A 17313-nucleotide genomic window follows, 5' to 3' on the forward strand; every position below is an offset into this window, starting at 1 on the left:
TCCTCCCACCTCAGCCTCCTGAGTAGCTGGGACTACAGGCACACCATCACAGCAGCTAAGTTTTTCGTATTTTTTGGTAGAGATGGGGTTTCACCATGTTGCCCAGGATGGTCTCGAACTCCTGAGCTCAAGTGATCCACCTGCCTCAGCCTCCCAAAGTGCTCGGAATACAGGCATGAGCCACTGTGCCGAGCCTCATCAACAACTTTAAAGAAGAATAAGTGAGATACTGTTTAACAGATGCTGAGCCTGGTGCCCGGCACAGTAATAGGCTCTGTGATTATTTAAAAAGCCAGTTGCTAATGGGAAGTCACTATGGCAGATGTGCTAGACCTAGAGGTGCTGTTGCCTGGTTGAAAAGGGATGCTGTATATGCGTGAAGGGTCACAGGAGAACCACTTTTGTTCCGTGTGGAAAAAGGAGTGTGAGAAACAGCTGGAGTACCGCAAAAAGCCCCTTTACTGTGGTCTTTATTAGAGCACAGCTATCAACTAAGTTGACTAAGTTACATATGAAGGGTTTAGCCCAGTGCCTGCCAAATAATAAGCATTCAATACATATCAGCTATTGTGATTCTACCGTTATTCTGATAAAGAAGCTTTTTAGTGATTGGAATTAGAGAAAACAGGATTAATTTCTCCTTTTGGTGGAGTGACAGGAGAGTCTTGGCAAATGTTATCTTTTGGGGTCAGCTCTAGCTCTTGGGCTGGAGGGTGAGGAATCAGTTAAAGAAAAGGGTCCCTGGCGGAGTGCGGTGGCTCACGCCTGTAATCCCAACACTTTGGGAGGCCGAGGCGGGCGGATCACCTGAGGTCGGGAGTTCGAGACCAGCCTGACCAACACGGAGAAACTCTGTCTCTACTAAAAATACAAAATTAGCCAGGCGCGGTGGCACATGCCTGTAATTCCAGCTATTTGGGAGGCTGAGGCAGGAGAATTGCTTGAACCCAGGAGGCGGAGGTTGTGGTGAGGTGAGATCGTGCCATTGCACTCCAGCCTAGGCAACAAGAGTGAAGCTCGGTTAAAAAAAAAGAAAAGAAAGAAAGAGAAAAAAAGAAAAGAAAGAAAGAAAGAGAAAGAAAGAAGAGAGAGAAAGAGACAAAAGAAAGAAAAGGAGGAAGGAAAGGGAAAGGGAAAGGAAAGGAAAGGAAAGGGTCCCTGACCTCAGACAGGTTACAGTCTCACTAGGGAGACAAGGGTCAGGATTACGTGGGCGTCATTTTCCTCCTTACAGGCAGGCGGTGCCTCTCCCTTCAAAAGCAAGGGACCTTTATGCATGATTCCACATCTGCATTCCGATAGGAAAGGGAAACAGCAGAAACACAATACCCATCTGAGAGCTACGCTTAGAGAGGACTCTGGGCTTTTATTTATTTTTTTACTTCAGTCTTGTGACCAGTAATTTTAAGGGAAAGCCAATAATAATGTTTTTAAAAAGCCTCACGCCACCCCTGGCGGCATCTCCTCGGTGTACTTTGCTGTTCAGATCCGCCTGCCTTCTGTGCCAGCCTAATACCGCCCGGCCTCAGCCCCCATTGTCCCTGGCGCTGGCGAGGTGTCCGGTTGCGGAGCCGGCTGCGTCTCTGGAAATGCATCCTGCATCCCCGCATGGATAACAGCTGCAGCTATGTCAGAATTGCACAAAGAGGGGAGAGTGTCATTGTGTGCCTTTTGACACATACGTTAAGACCAAAAAGGAAAAAAAGCGTCTATCTGTGCTGCCACCGACCAGACTCATGGAGGCCAGATTTTCTCCAATTAACCAGATCTTGCCCTGGTGCAGACAAGACTTAGTGAGTTCGGGGGAGGGGTGGGGAGAGGGAATTGGCTGGGGTCCCTACCCTGGGTGGAAGGAGGAGGGAGGGGTTCCCCCTCCCCCTTCCCCTCCCCTCCCCTCCGGGTTTAGGGAGGGGATTAGAGGTGGGGAGGAGCTGGGGGGGCGTTTGGTCTGTGCCCCAACCTTGTGAGTGAGGTGGGGGTTGGAGGTGTGCGGGGGGCGGGGCGTGTGCCGGGGTCGCCGCGGGATGGGGGGTTGGGGATGTGCGGGGAGAGGCGCGTGTCCCGAGATCGCGGGGGGCGGGGTTGGAGGTGTGCGGGGGAGGGGCGTGCCCTGGAGTTGGGGGCGGGGCGAGGCGGGCTCCTCCCCGGCGGGCGGGCCCGGGCGCGGCGCGGTGGCCTCGCGGTGCCTAGGCTGGGGCTGCCGGACCGTGAGGCTGTGAGTCGCGCGGACGGAGCCGGACAAAAGCGGGCGGCGGCGGCAGGATGAACAGCATCAAGAACGTGCCGGCGCGGGTGCTGAGCCGCAGGCCGGGCCACAGCCTGGAGGCCGAGCGCGAGCAGTTCGACAAGACCCAGGCGAGCGGGCGGCGAGCGGGCGGCGGGCGGCGGCGGGCGGGCAAGCGGCGTCCCTGACCCCTCACGCGCGAACGGCTGGGGCCCGGGAGGCGCCGGCCAGGGGCGGGGGACGGCGCGGGGGCAGGGCCTGTGTCCGCCCGGGCTCTCCGAGAGCTCCGCTGCCGCCCCCCGCCGGCCTCCGCGGCCCGAGCCGACCGGCGCGCAGGTGAACCGGAAGCCGCGCTCCCCGCTCCCGCCGGGCGCTCGGGCCCAGAGGCGCCGGGGCTGAGGGGGCCGGGGTCAGGGTGTGCGCGGGCCGGGAGCGCCGGAGCTGAGGCGGCGGGGGACGGAGATGGGGCCGGGGTTGGGTGTGCGCGAGCCCAGCGCGCCGGGGATCGAGGGGGCTGGGGATCCAGGTGCTCCCGGGGCCGGCGCGGCCCGACTGGGGTCCCCGACCTTCCGTGCCGCTCCTTGCCGGCTCCTGCCCCTGTCTCCTACCCCCTGAAACCGATGCCCCCACGGGCAATTTCCTTAAAGGAAATTCCTTAAACTCCCAGCTTCCTTCTCTCGTGAGCGGTTTCCCAGGGCTGCACAGTCTCCTATTATTTGCTGGGTGAAAAGCTTCTCGTATGTCGCCAGACTTGTTTGCCCGAGCGCTGCCCACGTATAAATAGGTGCACACCCCCTCATTAAATACCGGCGCCCGACAGACAGAAACTTCCTGGGGCTCCCTTCCTGCGCCTCCCACGCTTGTAACTCTTCCAGATGATGCCTATCCTGGGAAGGCGTTAGAAATGAAATAAGGGCGCGGGTGTGCGTTTTGTACTTGTGTTTGTGCCGGGGACCCACGATGCAGACGTTGCTGCGTTTCTGGTTTCCTGTTGCTTTTTATTTTACAAACTCTTGAAGTGCTCTCAGGCTTGGGGGATGGGCGGTGGAGGGGGGCATACTTGTTTATTTGCCAAAATAAGTCAACCAAGACTGAAATGGCTGAAAAATTTTACTCTAGAGGTAAAGGAAGCCAGAGGACCCCTCCCACTCCTGTCTAAAGCAGGTTGGTGACATTTGCGTTTGTGGCGGCTATTTGCAAGTTCCGTCCCACTTGTCCTTGCAGAGAGCTATGACTTCTGCGGTTGCCTTCACACCTAGTTAGCACGCGCACTCTACAACAGCTTTCGTTTTGAAATGAGAGAGAACGCAGGGAGACCTTCTAACCTTTGTGCTTGGGATTGACCCAGAAAGCGATAATAAATCCTGAGGATATCAAGGCTTTAGAAATGCCAAGTGCTGGAACCCAGGTGGCTGCAAATTACCAATTTATCCTTGTGATCTTCATCACCATCAACTGGTTCAGCCCGGATAGCCCGTCATTTAAAAAAAATTTAAAGTCACCAATACATAATTAATTGTGCCAGGAACTTGTAGATCATAGGGAGAAAACCTGAATTGGCAGACAGATCTGGATGTTGTCAGAAACTTTGTTTATTCACTGAGTTTTTTCTCGTGCCTTTGAGGAGGTATAAAGAGGTCTGATTGCTACATGGAGGAGATGGGATGTGAAGGACCAACTTCATTGATCTTACTCTTAAATGATAAGAAGTCAAGGGCAACCTTCCTGAGTGTCAAAGAGAGAATCTCTGATACAGGAGCACACATTTTAGTGGTTGGTTTGATACACAAGAAGGTGGATTTTTTTTTTTTTTTTTTTTTTTTTAAAGACAGAGTCTCTCTCGTTGCCCAGGCTGGAGTGCAATGGCATGATCTCAGCTCGCTGCAACCTCCGCCTCCCGGGTTCAAGTGATTCTCCTGCCTCAGCCTCCCAAGTGGCTGGGACTACAAGCGTGCGCCACCACACCTGGCTAATTTTTGTGTTTGCAGTAGAGAAGGTGTTTCACCATGTTGGACAGGCTGGTCTCGAACTCCTGACCTCAGGCGATCCACCCGCCTCACCTCGGCCTCCCGAGGTGTTGGGATTACAGGCGCCTCTCCGAAGGTGGATTATTTTGTTTTGTTTTGCTCTGGTTTTTTCTCAGAGGCTAAGAGGGCCACTAACAATGAATAACTTTGTAATGGGTGAATGTCACAGGTCTTACCTATTCTAGGGCCCCATTTTCTGGAAAGTTGGAGTTTGAGTTCATTGTCTGGGTTTGCTCGTCTTCACAGTGACTTATTGAGGAATGTAAGAATGAGGTTTTGTACGTGGTTAATATTTAATTAGATCGTTCCCAGAAATAATCAGGTGAGCCGCCAGCCAGGTCCCGTGGTGGAAAAGGACCTGGAGAGCTGAGGTTGCTACTTCCATGTCTCCTTCTGGACAGAAAATAGCACATGCAGTCCAGGGACCTGGCTTCCTTTGTAATACGCTGCTTGTCTTGCATTGACCACAGCACTGTGTGCTGTGGCAGGAGCACTAGGCTGGCTTAGAATTTAAATATTCACTAGCCTGCCAGCCTCGCTTTTCTCCCCTGGGCTTCTGGGTCAGGAGGAAGATAATTGCTTTCCTGTGAGCTTTTTTGACAGGACACACCCTGTTTGCAAATATCTGTGGGGTTAGCGCTCAGGAGTGTGAAGAGAGGCGATCATGTGCCTGCTGGGAGCTGGTGCCTGTGATTGTTGCATGGTGTGTGTGTATAATCCCAGGGGAATGTCCAGAAAACCAGTGTATGCTTTTCTTCCGTATGACTTTAGTCCCTTTGGTAAAAAAAAAAAAAAATCCTTTTCAAAATGGAGGTGACAAACTTTTATTGTCTTGTTGCTGTTGTTTTCTGAATACAGAATACTACAAAATACAGCATGCCTGTATTTGGAACCTGAACACTGCCTGTACCATTTAAAAAGAGGGTGTGGTATCATCATAAAGGCACTAGTAGGTAGGTAGACCTAGGCTCTAGCCTGTGTCCCTGGCAAGTTGCTTAACTTGTAAATCTATGTCCTTGTCTGAAAAAAAAACCATACAGATCGTTCCAGCTATCGTATAGGGCTGTTGTAAGGTGTAAGAGAGAGACCGTGTGGCAGCTAGAACCTGTGACTACGTTAATGACTTAGTAAGGCGTTGCAGGTGGAATTAGAGTTTTTCATCAGCTGAGATGGTCCTTGAGATGGGGCGATTCTCCTGGGCTACCAGGTGGGCTCAGTGTAATCACAAAGGTCTTTAAATGTGGACAAGGGAGGCAGGAGAGGAGGTCGGACTGAGGCCATGTGAGAAAGACTCACTGCCTGCTGCTGGGGAGGAGCCACTAGCCAAGGAGTATGGGCATCCTCCACAGCCTGGAAAAGGCGAGGAAATGGATTCTTCCCTAGAGCCTCCAGGAGGAAACACAGCCTTTCTGACACTTTGCTTTTAGTCCTGTGAGACCTGTTTTAGACTTCCGACCTCCAGAACTGCGAGTTTGTGTGATTTGTTATGGCAGCCATAAGGAACTAATACATCCAGTATGTAAACATGAAACAGCACCTGGGGCATAGAAGGGCCTCAGCAGATACTCGGCCCAGCCGTCTTTCTCCCTTCCCTTCCTCGGCTGAAAAGTTTAACATCTAGAGAAGAAAGCATCTTTGAAGCATATCATGAAGAAGGACTCAGTTAGGAGTACTGGAAATGCTAATGGTGAGTCCTGCCTTTTCCTGATCTGTGAACCTTTCTGCTTCACTGGGCCTCAGTTTCCACTGCAGGCCCAGAGGATGGAGATCAAGCCCAGAAGATTCCTCTCAGGTTAGGATGAGAGAAACCCTTTACTACACTGCAAGGCCTCTGGCCACTGCTGAGTGAGCCAAGTCTGGCAGGTGAGCATTAACTGTAGACATGAAACTACCCAGGTGTGAGGGGTTCCTGTGGGGCAGGGACTGTCTAGGGCAGCAATATGTGGAAACGGTTCATAGGTCCAATTTTCCAGGTCGGTGACATACATGCTTAGCATCCCCCGTGAAACCAAAATCCTGTCAAGATTAACATTTATTGACAACTGAGGGCTTCTCAGCCCCGGCACACAGTAGAGCAGTGTTGTCCAGGAGGAACCAGAGGCAAGCCACGTGTGTACTTTTAGATTGTCTAGTAACTACTAGAAAAGTCAACAGAAACGGGTGAGATTAACTGTAATAGCATATTTTATTTAACCCAGTATATCCAAAAGCTAGCCCTTTCAACATGTAATTGCCACAAAAATTATGAATAGGAGAATTTACATTCTTTTTCTCCTAAATCTTTGAAATAGGTATGTACTGGACACTCCCAGCTGATCTCAGTCTGGACTTACCACCTTTCCAATACTCACAGCCCGCACCGGCCAGCGGCTACCGTGCCGGACAATGCAAGTGTTAGAATCACCTGGTGGCTTTTAGAAAAGGGCAACATTTACGTGTATAGGAGTGATTTGCCCGCAGCATGGCATGGGCGTTGAGCTCGTTGTTCCTGGGCATGCGCACTGCTGTCTCGCCCCGTGACATCCTCTGCTCGGTTCCACCCCATCAGCCCACATGGTGATGCCCTCGTGGTGATGCCCGGCAGGCCGCTGACTTCCCGACACCTGGGCTGCATATTGCCTCCCTGGCAGAGCTATTCCAGAGGCTGTTCTTGGTCCAGGTTGGGGTGGGAAGGGGCCACCCATCCTTGACCTCCCCCTCCCTGTCTCTGATGTGTTTTGATGCCCATGACACATTCCTGAGCGCCGCTTGCTGTCTTACCATTTGGCCTGTTCCTGTAGCTTTGGGGTGTGCCCCAGGAAGGTCCGAGTCATCTTTGTACCCTCTAAGAGGTGGAGAGATGCGAACTGTGGCCACGTGTGGAATGGTAGGGCAGTCAAGAGCAAGCTCCAGGTTCAGCCCCTGGCTCTGTCCCTTCACCACTCTGCCTCAGTCCCTTCACCACTCTGCCTCAGTTTCCTCATCTACAAAATGGGGGCAATAATACTACACACCTCCTGGAGTGGTTGTGAAGATTTACAGGTGTTCATAGTGCCTGGTGTGTAGTGAATGCCGTGTAAGTGTTGGCTGTTATGTTGTGTTCGGAAGAGCAGGCTGGGCTGAAAGAGAGAAACAAGCTCCCTGTTGAGCTCTGCCCGGTGCCCTTAGATTAGCTGTAAGCGGAGGCCTTGTGTGCTGGGGCGGTTGGGGAGAAAAGTGGATCTGCACAGAGGTTGGGGGGACTCAGGCAGGTGGGGACAGCCCTTCCCTGGAAGAGTGAGCCCAGAGGTGCCACATTATGAAGGCTCTCCAGGGTTGGGAGGATATTCTGGGGGACGACAGCCTCAGGAGGTGCAGACAAAGCCAGCAGGAGCCTTGCCTGGCAGAACTGCTCACCCTCTGAATAGGGACAGGCGCAGACGAGGCCCCTTCTCTGACCTGATCCAGACGCCAGCCTCCCAGCCAGCGCTGCACCGGTCATTCGTGAATGAAACCCAGCTGGCCACTGGATCCCAGCAGCTTAAAGTGGAAAGCCTCTGAGTGGAGTCCAGGCCTGCTTGGCCAAGGGACAGGGATACCCAGCCGGCTAACCTGAGACGCCTTGGCTGCTCTGTTGGCAATGCCCTTACCCGCCCCCTCCCCGCCCAACTTGGTAATCTGCGATGCCAACTTGAATATCACCTCCTCTGTGCAGCCACCCGCTGCCGTCCTCCTGCCCAAGCCTCTCTGTGCTGCCCAGTCCTCATGACATTATTTGCGCTGCTTCCACATCTGCCCTGACACGCTGCGGCTGGCCCAGCAGAGCGGGAGGAAGCAGACAGACATGGGGTGGGCGCATGTGTAGACCAGGCTCGCCTGAGAAGTGGGAGTGTGTCACCTCCTTGCCGAGTTCCCTGAGCAACTGCTCAGACCTGCACCAGCCACCTACCCTGGGGTCCTCAGGCAGGGCCACGTCGTAAGTGGCTGGATGAGTGGATGCTCAGGGGCCGGTGGTCTCCCTTCTTTGATGCTGTCTTCTTGGTGAGGTCTGAAAGGCTCATGGCCATCCATTCTAGGGAATGACTGAGGCCTGCAGAAAAGTTTATTTGGGGCGAGATTGTTTTTTCTCTGGCTAAAATAAACATGATCCTCAAACTGCAGTAGGTTCATCTGCTTGGAGGTGACTCAGGCTCCTGGCTTTTGGGACAGACGGGTTTGTGGAGTGATGTCACCAGGGCCCAGGGAATGAAACTGCACGACCTGGCTGCCTGTCACTTCCAGAGCCAGCCTGGCAGAGGGGTGACGCAGGAACAGTCCTCCTACTACTGGGTGTCACCCACAAAGCCTGGGGCGGAGGTGGCAGTGGGTCAGGCGGCAACATTGTAACCAGTGTCCTGGGGAACCTGGGCTCTCATGCTCCCCTCGGGAGCTTTCCTAAACGCTGAAATGACGGAGTGGCCAGGACCAAGCAGGCCTGGGTGAGAGTGAGGGGAGATACAGGTTAAATGGAGTGGAGCAGTTGCCCCGACTTCCTGTCTGCTGGAGCTGACCCAGCTGTCCACCTCGCTGCTTTGCATGTGGCCATATCCCGGCCTCCTCAGCTACAGAAACCCTGTGTTTGCTCTGTCAATGGCCTTTGAGGGGACAAACGCATTTGAATGAGATCTCTCTGTCCTTCAACCAACTCTTTGGAAATGTTAAAGCAAAATAACCTACCGCTCTGCCAGCGTCCGTCCGTGTGCCCCAGCTCTTTGAAGAACGTTCTTGTCCCTGCCAAGTGCTGCTGTTAGGTGCCACGATAATACAGCACAAGGAGGCTTACGTCTGATTCATTTCAGCGTTGATTTTAAAAATAGAAATTGTTTTATAGTTACTTTTACTCTGCAGCTCTAGTGGATAAATTATTAGCTGGAGAAGGGGAGACTCAGTGCCCTGAAGTCGTCCAGTACTTGTCTTTGAAAGAGCTCTTGTCCTTCGAGTGTTCACCCTTCCATTTGCCCAGTGGGGATTTGCTGACAGCCAGATGTTGGTTTGGGCCTAGAGATACAGCAGGAAGGAAGATGTCCCTGTATTCGGGGGTTGGAGGTGGGGACAGAGTATGATCGGTGGACAGACAACTCCGGAGCCTCCTGGGCCACAGGGTGCTGCGGGGTTGGCGTGTGGGGCAGCCGCTGCCTGGAGCCTCCCAGCTCAGTTGCCTGGCTTTGCTGACAGTGCCCATTCCTGCGGTCTGTTTCCATCTGGACTCCACATCAGGCCTGGGCCAGCAGCCTCTCGGGAGCGTCCCCTGCCTCACCCTGATCTCCCCTCTTCTGAAGCAGCACTCACTGAGATGCTCGCCGGGGTGTGCCCCATGAGTCTCAGTCCAGGGACCAGTGCAGCTCTGGGCTGCTCACGAGTCAGCGGGCTCTGTCTGGCCTGATTGTTCCTGGAAGCAGGGCAGGTGTATCCTGAGGGCTTGGGCTCCCCCTGGCCACTGGACTGAGCTGAAGGCCACAGCCCAGAGGCAGATGCCCTCGCCCCAAGGGATGGGGGTAGTGGGAAGGCCCCTTGGCTCTGCCAGCCCCAAGGCCTTCGTTAACTTGAGATTTGAACAAATCCTGATCCGGAGCCCACTCGCAATTTGGAGGCATGTTAGCAGGCCCTTGGGGGAGTGGGGTTCCTGTGGTGGGACAATAAGGATGTCTATGTTGACACACTTCTCCCGCACCCAGGCCTACCCCGCACCCTGAACTGTGAAGGCCATGCAGCCCAGGGCCGCCTGGGAGGGGCCTGAGGGGCTCCATCTCCATCTCTGGTCCATGTCTGGCCCACATTTTTTTGTTATTTATGACCTTGGACAGGTGGTTAACCTGCAGCCTCAATGTCCTCCCTTGCCCGCCTGCTCCGAGGTTCCTTGTGAACATTAATGAGGCAACACTGGAACAATGCTGTCTGCTCGGGGGCCCAGTACAAGGCTGAGCTCAATAAAATTGAATTTATTAATAGGTTATTGAGACCTGTCTGCTGGCCTTATGGCATAGAGTATGTTCTTACACACTTGGCGATGCCAGCTATCCTGAGTGTATCTGCAGAGCCTCACCTGCCCCCTGGGCCCCTGGGTACACCTGAGCTTTGTCCCCACTCTCTGTCCTTAAAGGTCAGGCCCCTCCTGCTGCCAGCACTGGGCAGGATAAGAGCAGGCTCAGAGAGTTGTGAGCAGGTGGCCCCTGGGGCGTGGGTGTGGACTCCGAGGATTTTTCGAGACCCGAAAAGCTGCAGGGTCTGTGGAACCAGGCAGGAGCTGACCTCGCTCTGCGTCTGCCCCTCTCTGCTGTCTCTGCGGACCCTCCAACTCCCTTCTGCAAGGTGTCTCACGGCTGCTGTGGAACCCTCTATTATTGTTTTGTTTTGTTTGAGATGGAGTTTAGCTCTGTTGCCCAGGCTGGAGTGCAGTGGTGCTATCATGGCTCACTGCAGCCTGGAACTCCTGGACCCAAGCCATGCTCAGCCTTCTAAGTAGCAGGGGACTACAGCCGTGCACCACTACACCCGGCTAAGTTTTAAATTATTTTTGGTAGAGATGGGGTCTTGCTAGGCTGGCCTTGAACTCCTGGGCTCAAGTGATCTCCCACCTCAGCCTCCCAAAGTGCTGGGATTATAGGCGTGCGCCACTGTGCCTGGTCCCCCTCCATTATCACTTCTGTCCTGCTTCCTCCAGAGACCTCCCCTGACCCAGCCAGACACCCCTCCCTGTTGTGCCCAGCAGTGGGAAGAACAGCATCCTCCTCCTCATGCTCTCATGCTGCACATTATCACTGCATCCACTGCAGAGCCCTGGTCCCACAGCCACTCACAGCTGTGTGGAAACTGCCCTGCCAGGCTGTGTGTGAGGCCCCTGCTTCTTGGGAGCTGGATGGGAGCTGTGGGTGCTGAGTAGCGGACAGACCCCGGGGCGGTCACATGTGTCCTTATGATCTTCCTTTCTCTAGCACTGGGTTTTTCCACCCTGAGCTGAGGTCCATAATCAATCCCTTCCACTCCTCAAAGGCTGCGCTGCCCCGAAGGGGTGTCTCTGGCAGCTGACCAGACAGCCTCTGGCCTGTGTCAGAGCTGCTGGGTTGTTCTGCCCGAGGGGCCACACGGGGCACAAATGCAGGCTAGAGAGAACCCAGGGACGGGCCTGGGCAGCCCTCTACCTCCCATGGCACGCTGCAGTCTCCCCACCTTCAAAATGGGGAGAACTGCGTTCACCCCACTCGGCAGCTATGAGGACAGCATGCTGAGAACCTCAGCACCCAGAACCAAGTATTGCTGGCAGTTGGACCTGCCTCGGGACTGTAAGCCTCAGAGCAGAGCTGTGTCAAGGACCCCCTGTGTGGATTTCAGCACAGAGTGAGCCCCTGAGCGCCTGCGCTGCTGCGGCCCCTCAGACCCCTGGAGCCACTTCCGCAAGGGAGGATCAGCAGCAGACGGGAGTAGGTGGGACATCACTGGGACCTGGCCGGGCTTCTCCTGGGACAGGGCTTAGCTGCTACTGCCTGGTCAGAGGCGAGGCCCACGGAGCAGCCACAGACTCCCACTGTGCGAGCACTGTGCCTCCTTGTGTGGCGCTCTGAGCCTGGTGCACACATCTGCCCATCCTAGACACAACGGGGCTGTGTTCCCAGAGCCAGCCGGCACCCTGCCCGGGAGGGCCCTGCTGCCACGGATCCTGTCCCCTGCCGCCAGCGCGGGGAGCAGGCAGCACTGAGGCCCAGGCGCACAGGAGACCATGCCATGTGCCCAAGGCATGCCCCGTCACGCTGCATTCCTGGGGCCTCCCTCCTGCCATGAAAGTCATTTGCGTGCCAGGCACTGTTGAGGAGCTGGGGGTTCAGCAGCACCTATAGGCCGATCTGCTTCCCCTCGTGTTGCTGACTGCTGGGTGAGGGGAGAGGGTGATAAATAAGGAAACACTCCACTGTCTGAGGGTGCCCAGCCCTCAGAGACCATCCATCCAGGAGGTGCAGATTTCAACAGGGCGGCTGCAGGAGGGTGTGAGGGTGCAGGGTGTGGGGAGCTGGAGCTCTGCTGAGTGGGCATCTGGAGCCTAGGGCCTGGGGACACGGGTGGCTGCACCTTGGCCTCACTGTGTCTTTCCTCGCAAAGAGGAGAGGGCAGCCCATTCCCCCAGAATGTGTTCTCTGCTTCTAGGGTCCCTATCTCAGCCCCATCCCGGGGTTTCCTCAGTGTCAGGAGAAACCCCCGCATCTCTGTGTCTACAGCCTCTCTGGTGCCAGGTCTGCACCAGTCACTTCGCCTCCACCCTTCTTGCCAGGAATCTTCCGAACCAGGTGGCAGCTCAGGTGTCGGCAGCTGGGGATGGGGTTACACACCCCGGAGACGGACACGCCTGGCTCGTGACAGGACAGCTGCTTGCCAATGAGCTGGGGAAAGTCACAGCCCCTGCCTCCTGCCCTGGGAGCCCCTCCCCACGGGAGGAACTGCCTGGGGGCTGTTCAGAGTCACTAAGGACACAGGTTGTGGAATCAGACAGACCTGGCTTTGAACACTGCCTTTATCCTTATTAGCTGTACAGACAAGTATATAAGCCTTCTGTGCCTCAGTTTCCTCACCAGGAAAATGGGTTAGTCACCACTTCCCTGGGCTGTTGCTGGGAGGCGAGTTGCCCATGCCTGGCTGGGGCTGGGCACTCAGGATCCTTATCATCATAGCTGCTGTCGTGAGCAATATTCTGCCTCTGGGGGCATGACACTCTCAGCCATGGCTTCTCACAGTTGGTGGATACAAGTTTCTTCAAGGAAGGAGCTGAGGCCTGGGGGCCACTGGCTGGGCAGCCCTCAGGATCAGGCCCACCAGAGCCTCTGTGCGTTTCCTCAGGTCGTGGTTCCTTGAGATGGGACCGCAGCTCCTCCCCGACTACAGGGAGCAGGGCTCAGGGCAGCCCCAGGACACCTGCCTGGGAGGGTCCAGTACAATGGGCCCTGTGTGTGAAAGGGGGCCAGCATCGTGCTAGGGGCTGGGGGCGGCCCAGAGGCTGCCTGGCCCAGCCCCGCAGTCCCCCAGCTCCCATCTGAGGTCCCACCAGGAAGGGCCCCCCAGCTTCCTGGGCTGGCTTTTCTCACAGAGGAAATTCCACAGCAGACCCTAATTGGATGTCCTCTGCTCCGGTGTTGGGTGGGAGAGTGCAGTGGTGTCGGGGGAGAAGGCGCAGGAGCGCTGCACTGTCCTGCAAGCCGGCTCCCTGCCCTTCAAGGCCTGCCTGGCTCAGGCCAGCCTGTGGCTCAGGAGCCCAGCTGCCCGGGCTGAGGCTGGGGGCTGCATGTCCCATCTCAGTGTCTGCATCTGTCGAGGCCCTGTCCCTCCCGCCCATGGCCTGGACAGCTCTTCTCAGTTCACAGACATTGGTGGTGGGGGACAGAGGTTTAGCAGACCTGTTCCCGCATGAGAAATACCCCATGCCCCACGGAGCCAGGGCCGGGTTGTAGTGATGGTACCGCCGTGAGCCCTCCTCGAGAGCACAGTCACGTCCAGGAAGCCTACTCGGAAAAGGAGGCAGTAGCCGGGGGTGGGGAGGGGTGAGACTGCCATAGGTGGAGCGGGGAGGGATGCTGAGATTCTGGCCTTGGTCAAGTGTGAAGGTGCCACTTGCGCAGCTCCGGGTGACAGCTGCAGACCCCACTCCTGCCTTCCTCCGCCCCTGGCTGGGCTGCAGGTGGCAGCAGGAGCTTGACACAGTTTGACAGGGCGAGGCCCCACCCAGGAGAGGGGCAGCCTATGGGGCAGTGGGCCACAGGCCCTGGGCTTTGCCTAAGTTTCCTGGGAATGCCTCCCAAGAGAGTGGGGACAATGTGATGTGCACCCTTCATGGGGTGCCGCAAAGGCCAGGTGGGCCCCAGCCGGGGGCTCCAGTCTCAGCTGCTTTTCCCCAAGGGGAGATGGGGCCGGAGGACACCACACTGGGCCATGACCTGGGGCTCAGGGCACCACATCTGCCAGGAGAGTCAAGTCGTGCAGGTTTTGGGCAGGATGGCCTCCCGGAGCCATAGCCCAGCTTTGGTCCTTGTCCCCTGACTCCTGGAGCTCTTGGTGTTCACTGTAGTTCCAGCTGCACTGATCAGGCACAGGGAAGTCCTTCAGAGGCTTAGGTTGAGGGGATTCCTGTCTCCCCCATCGCTCCACTGGCCTTGAACCCAGGCAGAATCCTGTTCAGTGTTGTGCTTCTCCCCCTTGGGGTGGTGTCTCCTGGGGTGGCTGCCTGGGGCTCTAAACACTGCTCCTTTGTCCCTCACAGGCCATCAGCATCAGCAAAGCCATCAACACCCAGGAGGCCCCCGTGAAGGAGAAGCACGCCCGGCGTATCCTTGGCCGGCTCTTGGACCCAGGAGTCGGGTGTGGATGTGGGAGCAGCGTAGTGCTGCAGGTGGCCTGCGGTCAGCTGTGCCGGGGTCACAAGTTCCCTCACTGAGCCCGGGGAGGAGGGTCCTGTGCAGCTTGGCTCCTTCTCATCTCAGTCTCATCACAAAAACGCCCCCATTGGGCCCAGTGATTTCCTTGTCTTGCCCTAACTCCTGTCCCCTTGGCTGGACACTGGAGCTCTGATGACCCGGGGTTGATGGGCACATGGTTGGGGGCCGGCCCTCTTCCGGCGGCCCTGGCCTCTCTCACCCGGGTTTGCTGAGCCCCCGTGCTCCAGTCTCTGCTTCCACACTTGGCCTTGACATTGCAGGCATCATTCTGGGCACACACCACGAGAAGGGGGCTTTCACCTTCTGGTCCTACGCCATTGGGCTGCCGCTACCCAGCAGCTCCATTCTCAGCTGGAAGTTCTGCCACGTCCTCCACAAGGTCCTTCGAGACGGGCACCCCAATGTGAGTAGCAGCTGCTGCGTCTGCTCCCCGGAGCTGGGGCACTGTCCCGTGGACATGCGGGCTCTGGCCCTGTTCCTGTCCCCGTAGCTCCGGGCTGTTCCTCCCGCCTCGGGTGGGGAGTGCGTGTCTCAGGGCCCTGCCACACGGTCCTGGACACTCCCCCACTCCCGTATTCCCTGCGCTGCAGGTGCTGCATGACTGCCAGCGGTACCGCAGCAACATCCGGGAGATTGGAGACCTGTGGGTAGGTCCAGTCATTCTAGGTCCTGCCTGGCATTCGGGGCTTTCCTGAGCGTGTGGGGCTGGGCGAAGGGTGGCTCCCTGTGGGCAGTTTCCTGCGGGTGGCTGGGTTTTCCCAGGGGCGACAGTGGGAGGGGCAGCACGGGGAGATGCTGCCTGCCTTTGAGGGCCTGGCCCAGGGCGCTCCACACGCATAACCAGTGGGCCCTCCAGCTCCGAAGTTACCCGGGCCCTTTAGTCCTCACGAGTTGGGAAATGTGGCAAGACCACAGCCCGGGCACCTCGGTGGTTAGAGAGCCTGTGGCAGGGCGCAGGTTCCTGGGCTCCCCCAGAACTGCTGCTGAAGAATCAGGACTGGAGGTCTGCATTTTGAGCACACACACAGTAAGGCCTGAGAGCCCTGGGGGGCCTGCAATCTGGATGCACTGTAAGACCTCAGGAGTTAGAGATGTCCCTGGTGGGCAGAGGGCCTTGGCCTGGTTCTCTCTGGAGCACTGTGGGGGGCTCGTCTGCCTGGGCAGGGACATAGGAGCAGGGCAGGCCCTGGACCGGGTACCCACAGGGAGGCCTGACCAGGGCGTTATCCAACCCAGAACCACTGCCCGGACTCACTTCCCTTGAAGCGAGGAAAACACTGCCCATGGTGCCACCTGCAGATGCAGGCCCAGCTGGCCTGGCCGCAGGGGCCGTGGGGCTGGAGGAGGGAGCAGGGAGGATGTGTCCAGGCGCCCGTCGGGACGTGCCTCCCTGCCAGCACCAGCACTTTAATAAAGCGTCCCTGCTCAGAACTGGCCTGCCGCCCTGGACAAAGAGCTCTCTTCCCACAAGAGTTTCTTTGGCAGGAATGACAAGGAGGAAGATTAAGGGAAAAAGCTAGAGACAGAGAGGGTGGTTGGTGGAGGCCAGGAGAAGACGTTTGTTGAATGAAGAAGTGCCCGGTGGTGGGTCACTCTCGTGCCCAGGTCCTTGAGGACTCTTGGACGTGTTCACGAGCCGTGGCCCCTCACCCTGTCTGTCTTCACACAGGGACATTTGCATGACCGCTACGGACAGCTGGTGAATGTCTACACCAAGCTGCTGCTGACCAAGATCTCCTTCCACCTCAAGGTGGTTTCCTCGGGGGAGTCATGGGGCTGAGGGACCCGTGGGCTTTTCCCACTGTGACGTTATGGCACATGTTGGGACATCGAGGGTGGGATCTGTCCTCTTCATGAGTCTTTCCATTCACCTTCTTGTCCCAACTATGACTAAAGGGGAGACAGGGAAGCCAGGGCATCATGAAGCTCCTAGAACACTTCAGGCATTTCCGTGGACGTGGGCATGGGCTTCCCCAGGCGTTTCTGTGGACGTGGGCATGGGCTTCCCCAGGCGTTTCTGTGGACGTGGGCATGGGCTTCCCCAGGCGTTTCTGTGGACATGAGTGCTGGGCTTCCTCAGTCTCTGCTGTGCTGGCCGGGTGCTCCCCTCCTCCCAACCCCCTCCACTGCCCTCTGCCACCTATGTGGACCACAGCCTGGGTCTGCCAAGAGCAGGGCCCAGGGCCCAGTGTGGAGCCCCCTGGTTCAGTGGCCGCTGGGTGGGGGGGGGCCTGGTTCAGTGGCCGCTGGGTGCGGGGGCCCTGGTTCAGTGGCCTCTGGGTGGGTGGGGGGCCCTGGTTCAGTGGCCGCTGAGGGGGGGGCCTGGTTCAGTGGCCGCTGAGGGGGGGGCCTGGTTCAGTGGCCGCTGGGTGCCAGGGCCCCTGGTTCAGTGGCTGCTGGGTGGGGGGCCCTGGTTCAGTGGTCGCTGGGTTGGGGGGGGCCTGGTTCAGTGGCCGCTGGGTGGGGGGACCTGGTCCAGTGGCCGCTGGGTGGGGGGGGGCCTGGTCCAGTGGCCGCTGGGTGGGGGGGGCCCTGGTTCAGTGGCCACTGGGTGGTGTTGGGGCCCTGGTTCAGTGGCCACTGGGTGGTGGGGGGGCCCTGGTTCAGTGGCCGCTGGGTGGGGGGCCCTGGTTCAGTGGCCGCTGGGTGGGGG

General features: G+C 57.1%; 1 protein-coding gene and 1 long non-coding RNA gene across 5 annotated transcripts in view; both read left to right on the top strand.

Annotated features, from left to right (window-relative positions):
* The first annotated feature begins 788 nt into the window (after positions 1–788).
* HIP1R (huntingtin interacting protein 1 related) overlaps positions 789–17313 on the top strand; it is a 28947-nt gene continuing 12422 nt past the window's right edge. The window contains exons 1-5 of one of the 4 annotated variants that reach the window (XM_034934732.4): positions 789–1793; positions 14486–14549; positions 14921–15063; positions 15251–15307; positions 16330–16410. In XM_034934732.4, coding sequence (XP_034790623.1) covers positions 1737–1793; positions 14486–14549; positions 14921–15063; positions 15251–15307; positions 16330–16410 — 402 coding nt within the window. In that variant the 5' untranslated portion in view covers positions 789–1736. Of the gene's footprint in view, positions 1794–2125; positions 2356–14485; positions 14550–14920; positions 15064–15250; positions 15308–16329; positions 16411–17313 lie in introns of those variants that run through there. The other 3 variants (XM_003812127.6, XM_034934731.3, XR_004665482.2) reach the window with 3 other exon arrangements.
* On the top strand, positions 3399–13506 carry LOC117975231 (uncharacterized). The gene is made up of 3 exons (XR_004665483.3): positions 3399–5204; positions 5992–6114; positions 6543–13506. It is a non-coding gene; the product is annotated as an uncharacterized LOC117975231 (long non-coding RNA).

Source organism: Pan paniscus, chromosome 10, assembly GCF_029289425.2.
Source record: "Pan paniscus chromosome 10, NHGRI_mPanPan1-v2.0_pri, whole genome shotgun sequence".
Classification (NCBI taxonomy): Eukaryota; Metazoa; Chordata; class Mammalia; order Primates; family Hominidae; genus Pan; species Pan paniscus.